The 17,239-nt window shown below is 37.1% G+C and overlaps 2 protein-coding genes across 2 annotated transcripts; both read right to left on the reverse strand.

Moving 5' to 3' along the window:
- Nucleotides 1-273: 273 nt before the first annotated feature.
- LOC132095799 (cysteine-rich secretory protein LCCL domain-containing 1-like) lies at nt 274-8,537 on the reverse strand. The gene is made up of 15 exons (XM_059500888.1): nt 8,339-8,537; nt 7,623-7,929; nt 4,663-4,781; nt 4,422-4,554; nt 4,204-4,319; nt 4,006-4,106; nt 3,652-3,819; nt 3,451-3,511; nt 3,292-3,358; nt 3,003-3,133; nt 2,879-2,922; nt 2,724-2,796; nt 2,548-2,617; nt 1,334-1,467; nt 274-972 (listed from the first exon to the last, which is right to left on the reverse strand). The coding sequence occupies exons 2-15, from the start codon at nt 7,878-7,880 to the stop codon at nt 921-923; spliced, it is 1,527 nt and encodes a 508-aa protein (XP_059356871.1). The 5' UTR covers nt 7,881-7,929; nt 8,339-8,537; the 3' UTR covers nt 274-920.
- Nucleotides 8,538-12,098: 3,561 nt separating this feature from the next.
- Nucleotides 12,099-14,441, reverse strand: LOC132095800 (peptidase inhibitor 15-like). Its single transcript, XM_059500889.1, has 6 exons — nt 14,296-14,441; nt 13,842-14,137; nt 13,278-13,396; nt 12,894-13,026; nt 12,706-12,821; nt 12,099-12,558 (listed from the first exon to the last, which is right to left on the reverse strand). The coding sequence occupies exons 2-6, from the start codon at nt 14,106-14,108 to the stop codon at nt 12,423-12,425; spliced, it is 771 nt and encodes a 256-aa protein (XP_059356872.1). The 5' UTR covers nt 14,109-14,137; nt 14,296-14,441; the 3' UTR covers nt 12,099-12,422.
- Nucleotides 14,442-17,239: the final 2,798 nt, after the last annotated feature.

A 17,239-nucleotide genomic window follows, 5' to 3' on the forward strand; every position in this document is an offset into this window, starting at 1 on the left:
CAGCAGAAGTTGAGTGTTTTCACATGAGGCACGTTTGGCTTTCATTCTTCAAGGTGCAGAGGCTCCGTCTGCGCCTTCCAGAGTCTCGAATTTGAAATAACCTCACAGCTGTGTTTAGCCAACAATCACAGAAATTAAAATACATAATACATCAAAACTGGACATTGTGATGGAACCACATGAAATATTTCAATATAGTGCACTAAGATACACTCAAGATGTTAATACTCACAGTCATGATAGGATGGTATAGTAATATTTATAACAGTGGAATTATGAGTCTAAATATCTTTATTTTAGATTGCATTCAAATAAATAACACAAAAATGTGTCTCCTTTTGTGGTACATTTGTTCTAATTCTAAAGCAATAATGATTTCCTGGCCTGCCAGGTTGTTACAGTATCAAATTCTGAACATATGCAGCATAATATACTGTAAAGCGCAATACACCAATAAGCAGCTTCTGAACACCGATATAAAAATATGTTTACAAAAATATAAACTGTAATACAAGGCCGTTTCCACACATTCGACATGTTCAGCCATCAACACTTTTGTGTTTGCATGCACAATTATCTATTTTGTTATTTTAAGGAATGCTTAATATCTTTATGTGCTTAGCAAATATATACGTTTTATAAAAACACAAGAATGAATGTAATGGATCAAATTCACTATATTTACAACACATATATACATGACATTTACACGCAGAGAAAAACTTATCATGGAGACTTTGTTTTCTCAGGGCCAGATGGTGTCAAAGTCAATGTCTTTTTTTTCCTGTTGATGAGATTTTTCGTGACAGCACTGGCCTAAAATCCAGCACAGCAAGACCAGCAAACCAAATGCGTGGTAATTACTGGCTGTTACGTTACCAAGAGCTCTATTTCCTTGCATCTGTCCTTGGACGATGGTTTCAAATGACCGCAAACACTCTGAACGCTTTGCCTCCTGAGGGATTCTGTAGGCTAAATGGAAGAATAATGGCCAAAATTAATCCAGAACCAGCAGGACAGAAACATATATGATTTAATGCTAGTATGATTCATTAATCACCCTTCAGATACTCAAGATACCTTCAAAATGCTATGTAATGAAGCAAAACAAAACCAGACTGTGTAGGTGGTCTGGTTTTATTTTGCAGATGAGAAACAGAGTTCATAAGATTACCGTTCAGCCACCCACTAAATAAAATGATTACGTTATCCAACCAAGCTCATATAGAGGGATATTAGATACAGTTAGTCTGAAGACCAGCTGAAGCCAAGAAGGAAAGATCAGCTCTACAGCAGTAGTAGCTCAAAAGCTGACTCAACACCCTCTCAGTACCTCTCTGAGGTGATCCCATTCTGGTAGGAGCCCTTGTACTGCTTCCTCTTGTCCACAGGCATTACGTCCAGATAACCTCCTGAGTCACTTCGAATCACCCCTGCGTGGATAGCTGCCCTGCATATACTGGAATTCTGCTCAATGGGACAGAATAAGGAAAAATGGGTCATTTTCTACTGCAGTGGTAACAGAACAGTGACTCTTTCTAATAGCTGCAATAGAGCGACCCAGAGGAATATAGTATTGTCCTTTAATAGCTCAGGAGACTTATGTGATTAATCAGTTATGTTTAAATATCATCTTCATTTCTGATGATTCTCCTCAAGTCCATTAGGGGAACAAAAATATTTTTTTTGGTATATTATAATAGTATATAGATATAAGAAATGTGGATAGTTTAAGCTAAATTAAGTTGAAGCAGAAAACTTTAGGTGAGAGACATGTGAAACTACTATGGTCTGTTTCTCAGAAGAAGAATCTGAGAAGCAGAAAACTTTGGAAAAGTTGCTCTCCATTTCATCTCATTATAGGCTAGGAGAAACAACTGAGGTACAGTATTCAAGAGATCTCTTATAATATTTCATGTGGGAATCAGTAATATTTACACTGGATTTGGAAGCACTGACTTCATAAAATTTTTAGCATTTTTTTATCTGAACCTATATTACAGTAACTTGACCGTCATGTTTTTTGAACCATGTGTGAAATGATGGTCAAATGGTTAGTCTAACACTTTTACATGTAAAAATAATAAATAAATCAATGCAATGTAAAGAAAAAAAAAGTATTCTGTGTGAACAGCCCCTTAAAGGGATAGTTCACAAACAAGAAAATTACCTGATGAAATACTCACCCTCAAGCCATCCTAGCTTTATATGACTTTCTGCTTAAAGGCCTAAAAAATATCCATTTAATATGGATATTTTTCTTACACAAATGCATCGATTCGCTATTAACCCTGTGTAGGGTGCTTTTTATGATGGATGAATGCACTTTATTGGAGTTCTATTGGAATATAGAATATCAACAGCTATTCATGGCAACTGTAAAGCTTGGAAGAGCCAGTAAATTTTTAAATAAAACTCTAATTGTATTCGTCTGAAAGAAGAAAGTCATATACATATAATATACAAATAACAGCTTGAGGGGGAGTAAATCATGGGCTAATTTAAAATTTTGTGTAAACTGTCCCTTTAAATGGCACGAAGACTTACATCTGAATAATAGCGGGTTCCGATTACTCGGGCATAACTGTCGTACAAACAATTACGAGGACAATACAACCTGGAAAAAAAACACATCTTGTTAGCTGTCGTGCTATTAATGACAATTTCACTGCATAGTATTTTGTGTAATCCATTAAGTTATTTTTGTTAAAAAGTAAGTTTACCTGGGACAGTGCCGGACAGGTTTCTTGAAAGGGCAAAATTGTGCCACCGTAGTTTCACAATTAACTGCTTTCACTGGAAGTCATAAAACACTTATTAAATGTATTTTCTGAAACTGAAAGTTTATCTCATTAAAAATAATCACATGTGCACTTACCTGGAACATTTGATACGGTGAAGGCATTGGCACTCTGATTTTTCCTGAGCAATAACATGGAAAATGTGAGAACATTGTTTAACCCACATCCAGAAGCATGCAACGTATGGGTTCTGTGACTTACGCCAGAGTCTGAACTCCATTTTTGAAGGACACTGAGAATCGTTGCCTTCTGCCCACCCTTGTGACATCCAGCCACCCTCCATCATCATCTATTATTCCAGAATGCAAGCCGCTACCACAGATGCTGGATTGCTGGAAAAACAGCAACTTTAATGAGAGAGACCCTGAACTGTCCACAATCTGTCCAAAATTAGATATAGCATTTAAATACATGTAAATGGAAAAATTTTGTAAATCTGTGCAATGCCACATTGATATAAATAAAATGCAAAGCGAATGCATTTACCTACCATGTCATAATGACCTGATCCAATGACTTTTCCATAGTTGTACAAGCAGCCTGGTGGGCATTCATACCTGATTAAAGATTTACCAGACATGAAATTATTCATAGTAGAATGACCAAATCACATCTTTGTGTAGCTGATGTGCGAATCCACCCGTTTTACCTGTTACAAGTAGTTCCTTTGCACTGATCACGTAATCTAGTATCACATGCTACTTGTTGAGCTGCAAAAAAAAAGAAAAAGAGAACATACATGCAGTATCTATGCAAACATACTTTCTGATGGCACATAGTAAAGACTCAGCCCTGTTCAGTTAAGTCAACCACTGAAAATTTCTCGAGTCAGCCTGTGAAGTTATCTTACACATCTGGGAAGTACTTAGGACTTCGTTCCTCTCAATGTTCTCATTGGGAGAAGGTGTTGGGGTCTCATCTCTGTAGGGGGTGTCGTGGCTTCGAACTGGCTCGGGTTCTGGTTCAATGTAGTTATTTTCCTCTGTCTCAGGGGTGTAATGATAATGACTGCCATCATCTGAAGAGAGCACAATTTAATTACATCATTCAAATGATTCATGACCCACAGCCTTAACATGTTAGCTAAATGTTGTTTTCCTATCTAGTTTAGGGATGTCAAACATATATTAACTGTGTAATACCTCATAACAATGAATCAAATTTTGTCATCTGAATATTTGGTCTATATACTATGGTTTAGTACCTTTATAGCAGAGATTGTTTCTGCAACCGCCACCATAGCTGGGTGGGCAGGCAGAGCAAGGGGTCCCGTGCTTGTATGGTGCATGTCCCCACCAGTTACCTCTGTGAAATGGATGCCACACGACAAAAGCTAACAATAGTGCTTTATTAGAATTATAACATATTACTGCAAATGACAAAAATAGCTTAACATTCTTACGGAGGAGAGTAATTGCAGACCAGGTACACAGCTTTGGCCCATATCATCCCCCATACATTCATGTTATAGCACACATTGATAGCACAGCCAATTTTGTTGGTTGTGGCCCAAACCAGCTGTGAAAAAATAATAATATCGCTATTACTTCGTAGCATTTCCCAACTGATTGCTTGTATCATCACAAAATGTAAATTGTTCAAACGTGAATGTGGTTTTACCTGTGTGTAATGTGTACAGACGGGTCCAGAGCATCTGTAGGGGCAGTGAGGGTTACACTCTTGTGGATACGGGTAGCTGAAATCTCTCACTTCATCATACCAGGCTTGGACATGAAATGTCGGAGGTCTGTCTCTAAAGACAATCATTTTTAAAGCAAACAGTTAGTGCATTGTATAAGTAAGATGCAATTGGTATTTGATGTGACATCAATATTGTTTTTATCCATTTGTAATACAGCACCTGCCCCAGTGAGCTCCCAGGTTCTGGCCAATCCGGGTCAGTAGGTGAGACGGTCCATGTTCCCACAGACAAGTGTGTGCCCAGTGCTCAGCGCTCCTCTCCAGTTCAGTGTCCCACACCTGTCACAGCGAAGAGCCACAACCACCTTCTAATCAAACCTGACATTTTTCAAAAGTATTTTCCCGTGAAACTAATTGTACTGGACAATGTCATACCTGTGCATGTCTTGTGCGTAAAAGATCCAGAATAGTTTATCCATAAATGAAACTTTTGTCATCGTTTACTCACCCTCCAAACCTGTACAACTTGCTTTCTTTCAATTGAACATAAAATTAAATGTTGTCCATGCAATGAAAGTGTGACGTGACATTCCGCCAATTATGGTGACCCATACTCAGAATTTGTGCTCTGCATTTAACCCATCCGAAATGCACACACACAGAGCAGTGAACACACACACACACACTGTGAGCACACACCCGGAGCAGTGGGCAGCCATTTATGCTGCGGCGCCCGGGGAGCAGTTGGGGGTTCGATGCCTTGCTCAAGGGCACCTAAGTCGTGGTATTGAAGGTGGAGAGAGAACTGTACATGCACTCCCCCCACCCACAATTCCTGCCAGCCCGGGACTCGAACTCACAACCTTTCGATTGGGAGTCCAACTCTCTAACCATTAGGCCACGACTTCCAAAAATGGAAGTCATTGGTTACCAAAACTGTTTTGTTATCAATATTCTTCAAAATATCTTATTTTGTGTTCAGCAGAAGAATTTAAGTAATACCAGTTTGGATATGAGGGTGAGTAAATTTCAGAATTTCCATCTGGGTGAACCATCCATTTAAAACATAAAAGAGAATATTTTAAATGGCAAACACACATCAGAAAAATTTTCTGATAACTTTTTTGGGCAAATTGTTGAACCTGGTTCTGCCTACAGTATGTACGTCAATGCATGGTTGTTTAGTTCTGTACAGTAGATTGATACAAATCTACAAGTGGGCCAGTTAGAGTTAAAAACCATAAAGAATTTCTGTTTCACTAACTTGGGACAAAACAAAGCCATATTAAAACTGCCTTTAGGGTACTGGTTAAAAGTGATTTGTATGAAAAAATAAGCGGTGTACTGTTCAGCACAGTGTTCTGATTATTTCAAAACAGAGCTGCTTAATTTAAAATTACATATGCGTAGTTTGCTGCCCTGTGCTAATCTGTTCCATATGTGCAGAGCTGGTATATTCCATTCCATCAGTCCTCAACAAATACTATTCCTCAACCACCTTTTATCCTGCACAATAAATCACTTGTAAAATAGAAGATTCGTACTGTTTACAATGATGTTAATGCGAGCTGTATTAATTATGTTATGTCGTCAACATGTTTTTGAAATGTTTATCATAAATGTGAAATTAAAATTGGTCTTTCAGGTGCATAAAATTGTAGCAATCTTTCCGCATCTGAGCAGAACATGCATAGAGATGCAAAGCCCGCTGGCATTTTATGTGGCCTTTGAGACCCATCTTGACATTGTTTATTTGTTGCGATGCCTAATTTGCAGTTACAGCGACCATCTGGGTGCATCCAAGGCAGATATGCATCCTCTGTGACTCCCTCTACTTCCTTTTCAGAGTAATTACCCAGAGGACTGTGTGACATGGAGATATCTTATGTCTCCTCCCCTACATGCGCCCCACACAAAGACACATTCTGTTAAACTTTGCTGTGGGATACAGGGCTCTGGGATTTGACAGATTTAATACTGAATTGTTCAGAGTCCCAGAGCGCCACAGATGTTATCAACTCAAAAGTAATTGTCTAAGAAAAATGTTTTGAAACTCTACTCTTACAGTTGATTGCAAGTGATAGTCATATGAAATGATCCATGTCCCAGTGCTGAGAAATGCATCATGTATTTTAGGATTAAAGAAGAACTACTGTGTTGTACACTGGACCTAAGAGCTAAAATAAAAGGATGGTCTCTGTTGATTTAGAGCGTTATATTCTATTCTGCTTTGATGTCTGATTTGCCTTCATTGTTGCCAACTGCAATGCAGTGGGACGAAGCAGCTATAGATGGTTCTAAGAAGTATCAGGTCATATTTGGCCAGAAAGCAATGAAAGGTCTGGCTGAGCGCCATGTACACTAGGTGAGCCACAGAATGTGGGAAGGAGAAGCTGTATTTTGGCCTCCCTGATGGACCTGATGAACTGTTTGTTGTAGACCACAAACTTGACTGTAGTTCAGTGTGTTCTAGTGCATTTGTGCAAAGTGCGGTTATGGTGTGGTACCCAATACCGGTTGGCAGAGCCATGTGATACATTTATAATCCCCCTTATGACCCCACCAATGTATAAATAGCCTTTTAACTCACAATTCAATGGGAAAGTTGTACTGTAGCATGATTTTACAGGTTTTTACATTTTAGAATATATTTACTGATTCTTTCTGTGCTTCATGCACATGTAGACTTATTTCAAGTAGGGATGCACAGTAAATGTTCCATGCCAGTTATCAGTCCGATATCAGAGAATTTTAAATTGATTTGAAATATCTTTTCAGATATTGCATATTCAATTTTACATTTCCATTTTTTTTTTTGCATTTAGATTACTTATGCTGCCATAAAACACTTAATGAATTATACTATTAATAACATTATGAAATCTCAAAGTATCACATTTTCAAACTCTTTTTTTCTAATGCTATGACGTTTAAATCTAGCATTTAAAACAGTTGTTTTAGTCTTTTATTTTTTAATTATTTTGAAGAATAATGTACAATTTTAATATTGACCATTAGATATAGACAATTCTTTTATTCACTGTTTTGTAGGTAAAACCAAGTCTGACCCTCGATTTTTGAATTTGTGAAGAAAATGTCAAATGTTCATGGTTGGTTTGATCATAAGTTAGGAACATGATTCAGTAGAATTGTGACTGATGTAGAATCATGTGATCTTACCATGTACTCCATGTTTGAGGCAGGGGGGTACACTTGACCCCTCAGCTTATTATGTAGGTCAAGAATCAGTTGCATATCGCTCTGTGAAATTGCTCTTTTACCCCTTGACTTGGATTCCCACCAAGCCTCATCCTTATCCATGTATTTTTCCAGGATGGTTTCTAAGTGGGTGGCATTGGGAATCACCATGGAAACCACAGATTGGACAGTCACAAGCAGCACAAACCCACTAAATAAATCTTCATGTCCACACTTCATGTTTCCACAGCTGTCAGTTACAAAATCCAAAGTGGTATCTGTCCTTTGCCTGTAAAATCAAAATAATTGTTATCAGACTGAAATAATTTTAAGGCAAACAAATGTATACTTATATAAATTTTTATACAGAATTTCCCATAACGTGATATAATGATGTATTTCCATTAAATGCCTGTCTGAAAAGTGCAGTTTCAGCATTTTTACAACTGCGCTGATTGTTTCTCACATAGGCTACTTGTCTAAGACTTTTGCCACACACATGCAATATTTCATACGGTCGTGTCCTGAATTAAATCTGACCACACAAGTCTTTGAAGTCTATAGCATCTTTAGTAACATGTGTAACTCTAATGCTACCTTTAAATAATTTAATATTATCTTTACTAGACGTGCCCTTCTAACACCTGTAGTACTTTCAATTCATATTTATAACGAAAACATTTTAAGCAGCACTCTACCTTTTGCCGTTCCGCGCGTGGATGTTTATCTCAGGTGTCGATTCGCTGAAATAATTATTCGATGCTTTTTTTGTATTTCAAATACACGTGTCCAGCTGTTTTGATCTTCTTGAGGTTTCTTTATGAATGAGTCATCATGAGTCATTGCTCTGCAAAATAATGTAACTTTACTTTGAAATGTTTCAATTTGTGGGGCTGCTTTTCTCATTTATAGTGAACTTAAAAGCCACGCCCACACGCACATCGACACACCCACAGCACAGAAGCATATATACCGATGAAAATAATATACGCATAAATACTGGTGCTTCTGCTCTGTATGTCTAGTCAAAATCAACGAAGATTTATGCTATTTTTATTTGTGTGCGTGTGGTAGGTAGACCTCCTACAAAGATGGTAGAATCTTACATTTTTGACCTTGTTGGGGCATTTTTTGCCCCCATGAGTAAATCTTTACTGTAACTCTGTAACTCTTTTACTTTTTTTTATGTAAAAATCCAGGTTTTCTGTGAAAGTTAGGTTTACAGGATATAATTGTATTGTATAGTTGTATTGTATAATATAATTGTACTGTATATCTATCTATCTATCTATCTATCTATCTATCTATCTATCTATCTATCTATCTATCTTTCTATCTATCTATCTATCTATCTATCTATCTATCTATCTATCTATCTATCTATCCAGAACGATGGACTGTACAATATTGAGATACTGTATCACAGACCAAACAAACACTAGATGGCAGCATTGAGTTATTTTTTATTTTTATTTTTTTTAAGCCTTCACTATATGGATAAAAACGTTGAACTCCATGAACTCTGAATGCTCTCCAATCTCCACAAACATGAAATTTGAGCTGAACAACAATATGGATTTATTTATGCATAACTGATTAATCTTGAATTTTATGAGAAGCTTAATTTATCAGATGGTATTTCTGGCAAAGTTGCATATTTAAATCCAGTAACCTTAATAGAAAAACTTACCTTTAGATGTATACTCTACAATGTGCACATCTGTTGATAAAGTTGAAAAAGAATGGTAATTTCATTGTATCTGTTGGCCATGAAGGCCTTCAGCAGGCCCAGTTAATGTATGCAGTGGTTCTGACCTACATTTTGCTGAGGGAGCTAGGTTGTTATGTTTGTTATTTGTTGGTGGTGAGGGGGAAAGTCTTTCAGTTTCTTTCTGCTTACATCCATTAACAATATTGATGTCTGCTAAATTAAAAAAAATATATATAGGTTTGTTTTTTTCCCCCTGTGCAAACATACTTTTGGCTCACTATTTCTCATATTTAAGCTTAATCAATATACAGAAATGCTGAGAATTTTTTCACCAGATCAGTCTTGCACAGTAATCAGGAATATTTTCAGGTGACTCAAAATTTGAGGCCTGAATTTTTCATCAGAAACAGAACAGAAAGGCATAAATTAAACTACACAAGAGGTAAACAAAAAATAAATAATACAAAAGAAAATCTAGAAAGTGGATCAGCAATGCAATGCTGCAAAACTGTCCAGGAATACTGGAACAATTTAGCTTCATAGACAAACATTTACAAAATCAATAAAGGCCATGAAGTGCAGCAGGCTCTGAAAGACAATGAGCAACATGTGCCAGGAACATCTTAGAAATGTGTTTACAAATGAACTCAATACATCTCTTGAATTAGAAGAAATGTCAGTGTATATTTGCAAAAGCAATACTTAAAATGCAGTGTCAACCTCATGTAAACTGTAGCCCAAAAACACCCTCACAAGTAATAAAGACTTCTTTAATAGTATATTTTCAGCACAAAAACTGCATATTGGGCTGAAATAAATAATCTCAGTGTAATACGTGCTATCCTGTGTGTAGGGAGATTTAAGATCATGTGATCTACCGATCCCTTTTTTAAAAGAAAAAAAGAAGACAACAATACTGCTACTATAAGCTGGGAATGAAGAACTAATGTCAGTTAATAACTGTCTCAGTGAGCCACCAATTAAAAAAACAGTTTGCTACAATATTCTGGCAAAAAATAATGTTTAATACAAATTTATATGAGATTATACAATCATTTGATAGCTTGCACCTTATCTCTTCCAGAGAACTATAAAATGAGGATGTGGAGTCGGGGAGAGGTCACAATCTGAGGTCATGTAAGCGTAACCATAGCAATGTTACTGTTCAGTAAACATTATGTATAAAGGCCCATACACACCAAGCACGATAACGATAAAGATGTAGTTCTAAAAATCGTTCTCAATATTAAAGAATAGCAGAGTCCACACCACAACTATAACGATAAAGGCACAGAGAAACGATATCGTTGGAATCACTTTCAGAACGATTTTTTTTCCCGATGAACGATAAAATATTGCCCACCAATCAGAATCAATCCTGCTGTAATGAGCTTGAGAATTATTAGCTTGAGAATTATCGTTCTTGGTGTGAACGGGCCTTAAAGCAATTCAAATTCAGAGTAGCAATCCTTGTCATAGAAGAGCACCATTTCATGATCAGTTATCATGGATTACCAATTTAAGTAAAAGCAGCATGTACACAACAGCATAAAATAAAAGAAACACATATGAAAACTTTACATGACCAAATACAAATGCTGAAAATACATTTAACATTATCATTACAAAAGTGGATTTTGGTCCTGAAAATGCACGGACAGCTTTAAAAATTAAATAAAATTAAAAAAAAAATACCAAAAATAGCTTGAATGTTTTATGTCTAAGTACCTTGGAAAAGCCCTAATGAAACCGACTTTTTACAAAATAAAGAAATACATGTGTATAAAAGTATAGAGTAATGAACTAATCTATTAATGAGCATCAATATGATGGCTGATTCTAAAACAGTCATGTTAAGATTGTATTAACATTAGCACCATTTCTGGAATCGACAGTATCACATACAAAAAGGCAAATATCTGTTGTACAAAATCAATATAGATTTAAAAGATCTGAGATGTAGATTCGTTTGTTTCTTGATCTAAACAGATTACATCACTTGCTCACCAATGGATCCTCTGCTGTGAATGGGTGCTGTCAGAATAAGAGTCCAAATAGCTGATATAAACATCACAATAATCCACGAGTAATGAACATGACTCAAGTTCATCAATTAACATCTTGGAAAGTGAAAAGCTGCATGTTTGTTAAAAACAAATCCATTATTAAGGCTTTTAACTTTAAAATGTGGTTTCTAGCTAAAACAAAAATACCCATAGTCCATAATAACGCTTTTTAAGTGAAAAAGTAATTCCCCTGTTATCCTCTCATGCAAAATCCACTGACATATTTGTTTAGAACTGGACTAACAATGATCAGTGCGTATTTCTTTTCTGATACTGACTCAGATACTGATGCTTCACTGGAAGATTTTTTTTTTTAAAGTGACGTGACATTCAGCCAAGTATGGTGACCCATACTCAGAATTGTGCTCTGCATTTAACCCATCCGAAGTGCACACACACAGAGCAGTGAACACACACACACACTGTGAACACACACCCAGAGCAGCAGGCAGCCATTTATGCTGAGGCACCCGGGGAGCAGTTGGGGGTTCGGTGCCTTGCTCAAGGGCACCTAAGTCGTGGTATTGAAGGTGGAGAGAGAACTGTACATGTACTCCCCCCACCCACAATTCCTGCCAGCCCGGGACTCGAACTCACAACCTTTCGATTGCAAGTCCGACTCTCTAACCATTAGGCCACGACTTCCCACAATATTGGGAAGTCGTGCAATATTTTGGAAAGAGGACTTCTATTTTAACCAGAAGCAAGTCTTTTTAAAAATCATAATGATGATTTTGTTTATTACAAACACACAGGTTTTCATGTCACAAGATGTTTTTGATCCACTGTGGAGTATTTGTCGATTATGATGTTTTTATCAGCTGTTTGAACTCTCATTTTGACGGCACCCATTCGCTACAGGGGATCCATTGGTAAGCAAATTATGTAATGCTAAATTTCTCCAAATCTGTTCTGAGAAAGAAACAGACTCATCTAAATCTTGGATGGCCGTGTTTTTTTTTTTTATTATTATTATTTTTTTTACTATTCCTTATGACAGACATCTTATTTAAACCAGTACATGAAGTTTGAGTTGATGGCAGGAAAGCACATGTTGTTGCTGCATGAACCTCCGTAGCTTGGAGGACAGGCTGAGCATGGCACACCAATTCTGTAAGGTACCTCACCAATCCAGTTGCCCCTGAAAAATAGACTGTTTTAAAACTATACCATAAAGATGAGCATGCATAACCTTAGTCATGCGCTGGCATTATCAGACTGAGAAGGGTACACTCTGTGTGTGTAATATCTGGCTAGAGTTGCATTAAAAGATAAAAACATGACTAACTTTGGAGAATAATTGCAGACCAAGTAAGTAGCCTCCCTCCACACAGCGCCCCACACAACCATGTTGTAACAGGTTTGGATGGCACATCCAACTCTGTTTGATGATGCCCACACCATCTGTAAAATTCAGAGAGCGTCACCTATTTTACTGTATGTTTAATCTGAATTATGACTTGGAACCAAACTCACTTGTGTGTAATGTGTGCACATGGCTCCATAACAGCGCATCGGACAGCGAGGACTGCAGTCATGTGGGTATGGAAACACATAATCTCTGACCTCATCATACCAAGGTTTAACCAGCTGAAGAATGGAGCGGTAACTGGCAGGAGCAGAAACAATTTGGGTGAAATTTAGAAAACAAGAGAGAAAAAACAAGAAGCATTATCCACTGAACAGCATCCAAAACATGGTTCTGGTCTGGCCCATTGCCTTGAGTCCTTAATTGGATAATGCTGCCAAAGTGACATTTCAAGCCATTAAATGAACACAATACTTCTTTATTCTAAGAATAATAAAGATCTGAGAGTTAGCTCTATCAATAGCAAACAACTGTTCATCTGCAAGACTTACTTGCCAGTTCGGACTGAGAGGTTTTGACCCAGATATCGAAGAAGGTAAGAAGGTCCATGTTCCCAAATACACATGGCTGCCCAAGCTTCTGCTGACCTGGCCAGGCCTTCATCCCAAACCTGAAACAGTATAACAACATTTAATTGTGTGGGGTAAAAATGCAAAATTATTTTTACAATTTTTACTATTCAGGAAATCGTACCTATGTGTTTCAAATAAGATGGCATTTAATCATGCACACACACAAACTCATTTGTTATAAATGTTTACATGAAATCAGGACAGTGTGATTGTAAAATTCTGTGTACAATAAATTAACAAGGTTTTTTTATACCTTTTAAGCTAAAAAGTAAATTTATCTTTGGGATTAAATGGTTTGAGGCTATTATAATAGGCTTTTATAACATTTTATTGTATCCAGCAGGAGGAGCTGTCGAATTATATAGATGCAGCACCGCAAGTCAATATAATACACTTTTTATAGTTTTGCTATTGAGAGGTAAAATGCTGCATATTGTTTCTTTGGAAAGATGGACAGATGAGAGGGATGAGTTGGTTCCTTACCATATACTCCATGTTGGCTGCAGGTGGGAAAACATTCGCTCGCACCTTGTTGTGATAGTCCAGAATAGCTATCATGTCACCTTGCGAAATGTACCGTTTTCGCCTCGATTTGGGGATGGATGCTATTCCGTCAGTCCCCATTTGCGATTTATTGATAGTGATATTAGTTCCGCTGAGCGTTTCAGTCGCATTTCTGATAATCCAAGCGCTCGCATCACTGGCTATGAGTAGAAGCAGCATGTCGGTAAAAAAGCTGATGCTCTTCATCCCCGTTTGGGTTAATAATCAGTGATTATCTGCAAATAAAATAATACTCTTGAACATTTACGTCTCAAAATATATATATTATTAAGACAAAAGAGCGAAAAAACATTTTAAATATTGAAATGACATATAAAGTATATAAAAAAAAGTTTATAAAGGTTTATGTAAGTTTTCTGCATCAAGATCGTACCGTTGAAGTGTTCGTATCTGTTTGAGTGTGCAGTGAAGCAGCAGCTCCGTGAGTCTGAGTTATCCTGATGGAGATCTCTCATCCTGTCCACTGCTGCATCTGGCTTTTATACTGTGCTGCTGGGATCCAGGAGGCAAACACAAGGTGCTCTGCTACCCGCCGGTTACCTGAACAGGGCACGTTTCCAGCCAGCATGAGGCCAGCGCACTATCTTACACTCTTAGGCTACTAGTGAAAGTCTGGCTCCAATTCATGTCTATGTCTATGTCTATATATATATATATATATATATATATATATATATATATATATACAATGTAGCCTATATATAAAAAGTCATAAATGACATAAATCATAGCCTGTCTTTATGGAGAATAAGTTATTTTAATGGACATAGCTAACTTTTCTCAGTGTAGTTAACAGCTTAGGTGTGGAAAATCAGTGAAATATGGTTTTAGTATTATATATGTTTTTTTCTTTTCTTATTCATTATACAGATACACTTGTTCAGTGTTTAAATCCAAAGAGCCCATTTGCCAGCATGTGTGTAAAGCCAAGTTAAGAAGCCCTTCAGAGGCATATCGTTTTCCTTGGCAGGTTGAAGCTGACTGAGAGCAACGTGACGCACATATGACCACACTCCCCCTTCAACTCTCCTCCCTTCTTCCGCTGAACTGTGAATTTGTAGGTTTTCTTGGAACTGAGTGTTACTGCTTATGATTTCTTCGGTCCAGAAGGGAGATGTTTACTGTGTCCAAGCCGTAATTAGCCCTAAGTTAGAAGTTTAGCTTTTGGGTAAAATAAAGGAAATATCTGGCATTTTATCAGTGGGTCTTCTCGCCACTGGGCCTTCACTCTTAAAAATAAAGGTGCTTCATGATGCCATAGAACCTTTTTGTCTAAATGGTTCCATAAAGAACCTTTAACATTTGAAGAATCTTTCTGTTTCACAAAAGGTTATTTGTGGCAAAAGAAGGTTTTTTAGATTATAGAAGGTAAGAAAGAGATGGTTCTTTGTGGAACCAAAAATGGTTGTTCTGTGGCATCGCTGTGAAGAACCTTTTTAAGCACATTTATTTTTAAGAGTGTAATAAAGATATTGTGTAAAAGGCATTTAAAGACAAGCCTTTCTAGGGACTTAGCATGATGTATTCTCTGTGTGTAATGCATAACAAGGCCCAGGATGAGGTTTCTATTTAACACCCTCAATTAGACTTAATAAAATGGACAAAACTTATTTTTCAGTTTTGCAGAAAGGCACTAAAATATTACATAGTCTAATAATAGATTACTGTGGCGAGTGGGGCGGGGCCGAGGGACATGGGAACAAGGAGGGAGGCCGGCAATGATTGGGCAAATCAGTGGCACCTGCGGCCCACCGCCGGTCTCGAGTCCCACGTAGGAGATGGAAGGATATAAAACTGGAGCGACGACAGTGAAGGACGAGAGAGGACCAGGCCTGGGCTTTTAGTGGTGTTTTGATTTTTATTTGTGTGCATCAGTCGTCCGTGAGGGGCTGGTGCGCTGTTTTGTGTTTATTTTGTAATTAAAGTCTTTGTTTGATTGTCCGCCGGTTCCCGCCTCCTTCTTCCGGATGAATATTAAGGTTTAATATCATTACAATTACATAGCCTTATCTAAGAATATTTGTTTTCTATTTACTTTTCATTGTTGTTCTAATTGCACACGAACAAACATAGAATCTATAAAGATACAAAAGATGCATTATTACTCTTATCTGTATGACCAAAAATGACAAAGAGTTTTAAGAGCAAGTGAGGGCAGCGGCGCCTCCATCTGTCCTGCAGTGAGCTACTGTTCGGCTTCCATGCTCCACACAAACAAGTGAGCTGCACACTTTTTTCTAGGCTAACATTATATTGAGCAGCCATTTAAAGTTGCTACTACATACATATTTCAGATGATAAGCCATATTTGTGGTTAATGAATGTTAGGTGAGCATAAGGATGTCCTGCTCGATGTAATATTACCACAAAGACCCGCTGTTGACGATTTGTCCGTCACAGACTGTGTGATTTCGCAATTTCATGTGGATTTTTTTTTTTCTGCGACTAGCAACTAATAAAATTTTGCTAATATGCATATAAACAGCCTTTTAATTATCAGAGTAGAATAATCACGGCTGATAGTAAGATATGCAAACATAAAAAGAAAACCAAACTGGGCGTGAGAACAGCTAGCGAGTTGCATAACCTCCAAAACAAAACAGATACCTTTTTAAATGCTCATTATATTCAGATGTTTCTAGAATGTTTATATTCTGAGGTAGATTGCTGAGAACAGCTATTTTAGGACAGTTTAGATTTGGTTTTAGGGACTTAGGAGTCCTCTTCACGACTCCTAACGTTTCACAGATTTGGGAGCTAATTTTAGCACTAAAATGCATTGTAAAATACTCTTAAAACAAAAATGTAGGAGTCCTTAATTTAGGACTGAGACACCCATTATTTTTTTTAACTTTCTCCTAAATCGGAGAGTTATGAGCTAATTTTAGCCTTAAGATGTTTTGTGAATACAGGCCCAGGCGACTAAGGTGAATGAATATCTGGAATGGTATGAATTTCCTTCCACATGTGCACAGTATTTGATTTGTATTGGATGAATCACTTGGGCTGTTTTTGAGTTTAAGTATACATTTCACACAGACTGCGGTTCACCAGTAGTAAAATAATACGAAAATGCAAGCTTTTTGCATATTTTATGTATGTTGGCCTAGTATTATGCTGATTAAATCCATTATTACCTTATGATTTAATATTTGATCATTTTACAATGCATATTCATATTTAGTGGACACATACTGTTTAGCTATAACTGAAGAGTAGGAGAAAGAAAAAAAATAAGGTCTACTGCCAAACCATCCATAACCTTGCTGAGCATTTGTGTGCTCCACCCAATGATGTTCTTGTAAACTGGAAGCTCA

This window comes from Carassius carassius, chromosome 20 (genome assembly GCF_963082965.1).
Source record: "Carassius carassius chromosome 20, fCarCar2.1, whole genome shotgun sequence".
Classification (NCBI taxonomy): Eukaryota; Metazoa; Chordata; class Actinopteri; order Cypriniformes; family Cyprinidae; genus Carassius; species Carassius carassius.

Bases quoted from the DNA above. Each gene is read 5' to 3' on its own strand.
- LOC132095800 (XM_059500889.1), bottom strand. From the start codon at position 14,108: ATGAAGAGCATCAGCTTTTTTACCGACATGCTGCTTCTACTCATAGCC. The intron at 13,397-13,841 runs GTAAGGAACCAA...ATACTGTTTCAG, and splicing joins CAGCCAACATGGAGTATATG to GTTTGGGATGAAGGCCTGGC. The intron at 12,822-12,893 runs GTGAGTTTGGTT...TGAATTTTACAG, and splicing joins TGTGCACACATTACACACAA to ATGGTGTGGGCATCATCAAA.
- LOC132095799 (XM_059500888.1), bottom strand. From the start codon at position 7,880: ATGAAGTGTGGACATGAAGATTTATTTAGTGGGTTTGTGCTGCTTGTG. The intron at 4,320-4,421 runs GTAAAACCACAT...ATTTTTTCACAG, and splicing joins TCTGTACACATTACACACAG to CTGGTTTGGGCCACAACCAA. The intron at 3,820-4,005 runs GTACTAAACCAT...TGCTCTCTTCAG, and splicing joins AAACAATCTCTGCTATAAAG to ATGATGGCAGTCATTATCAT.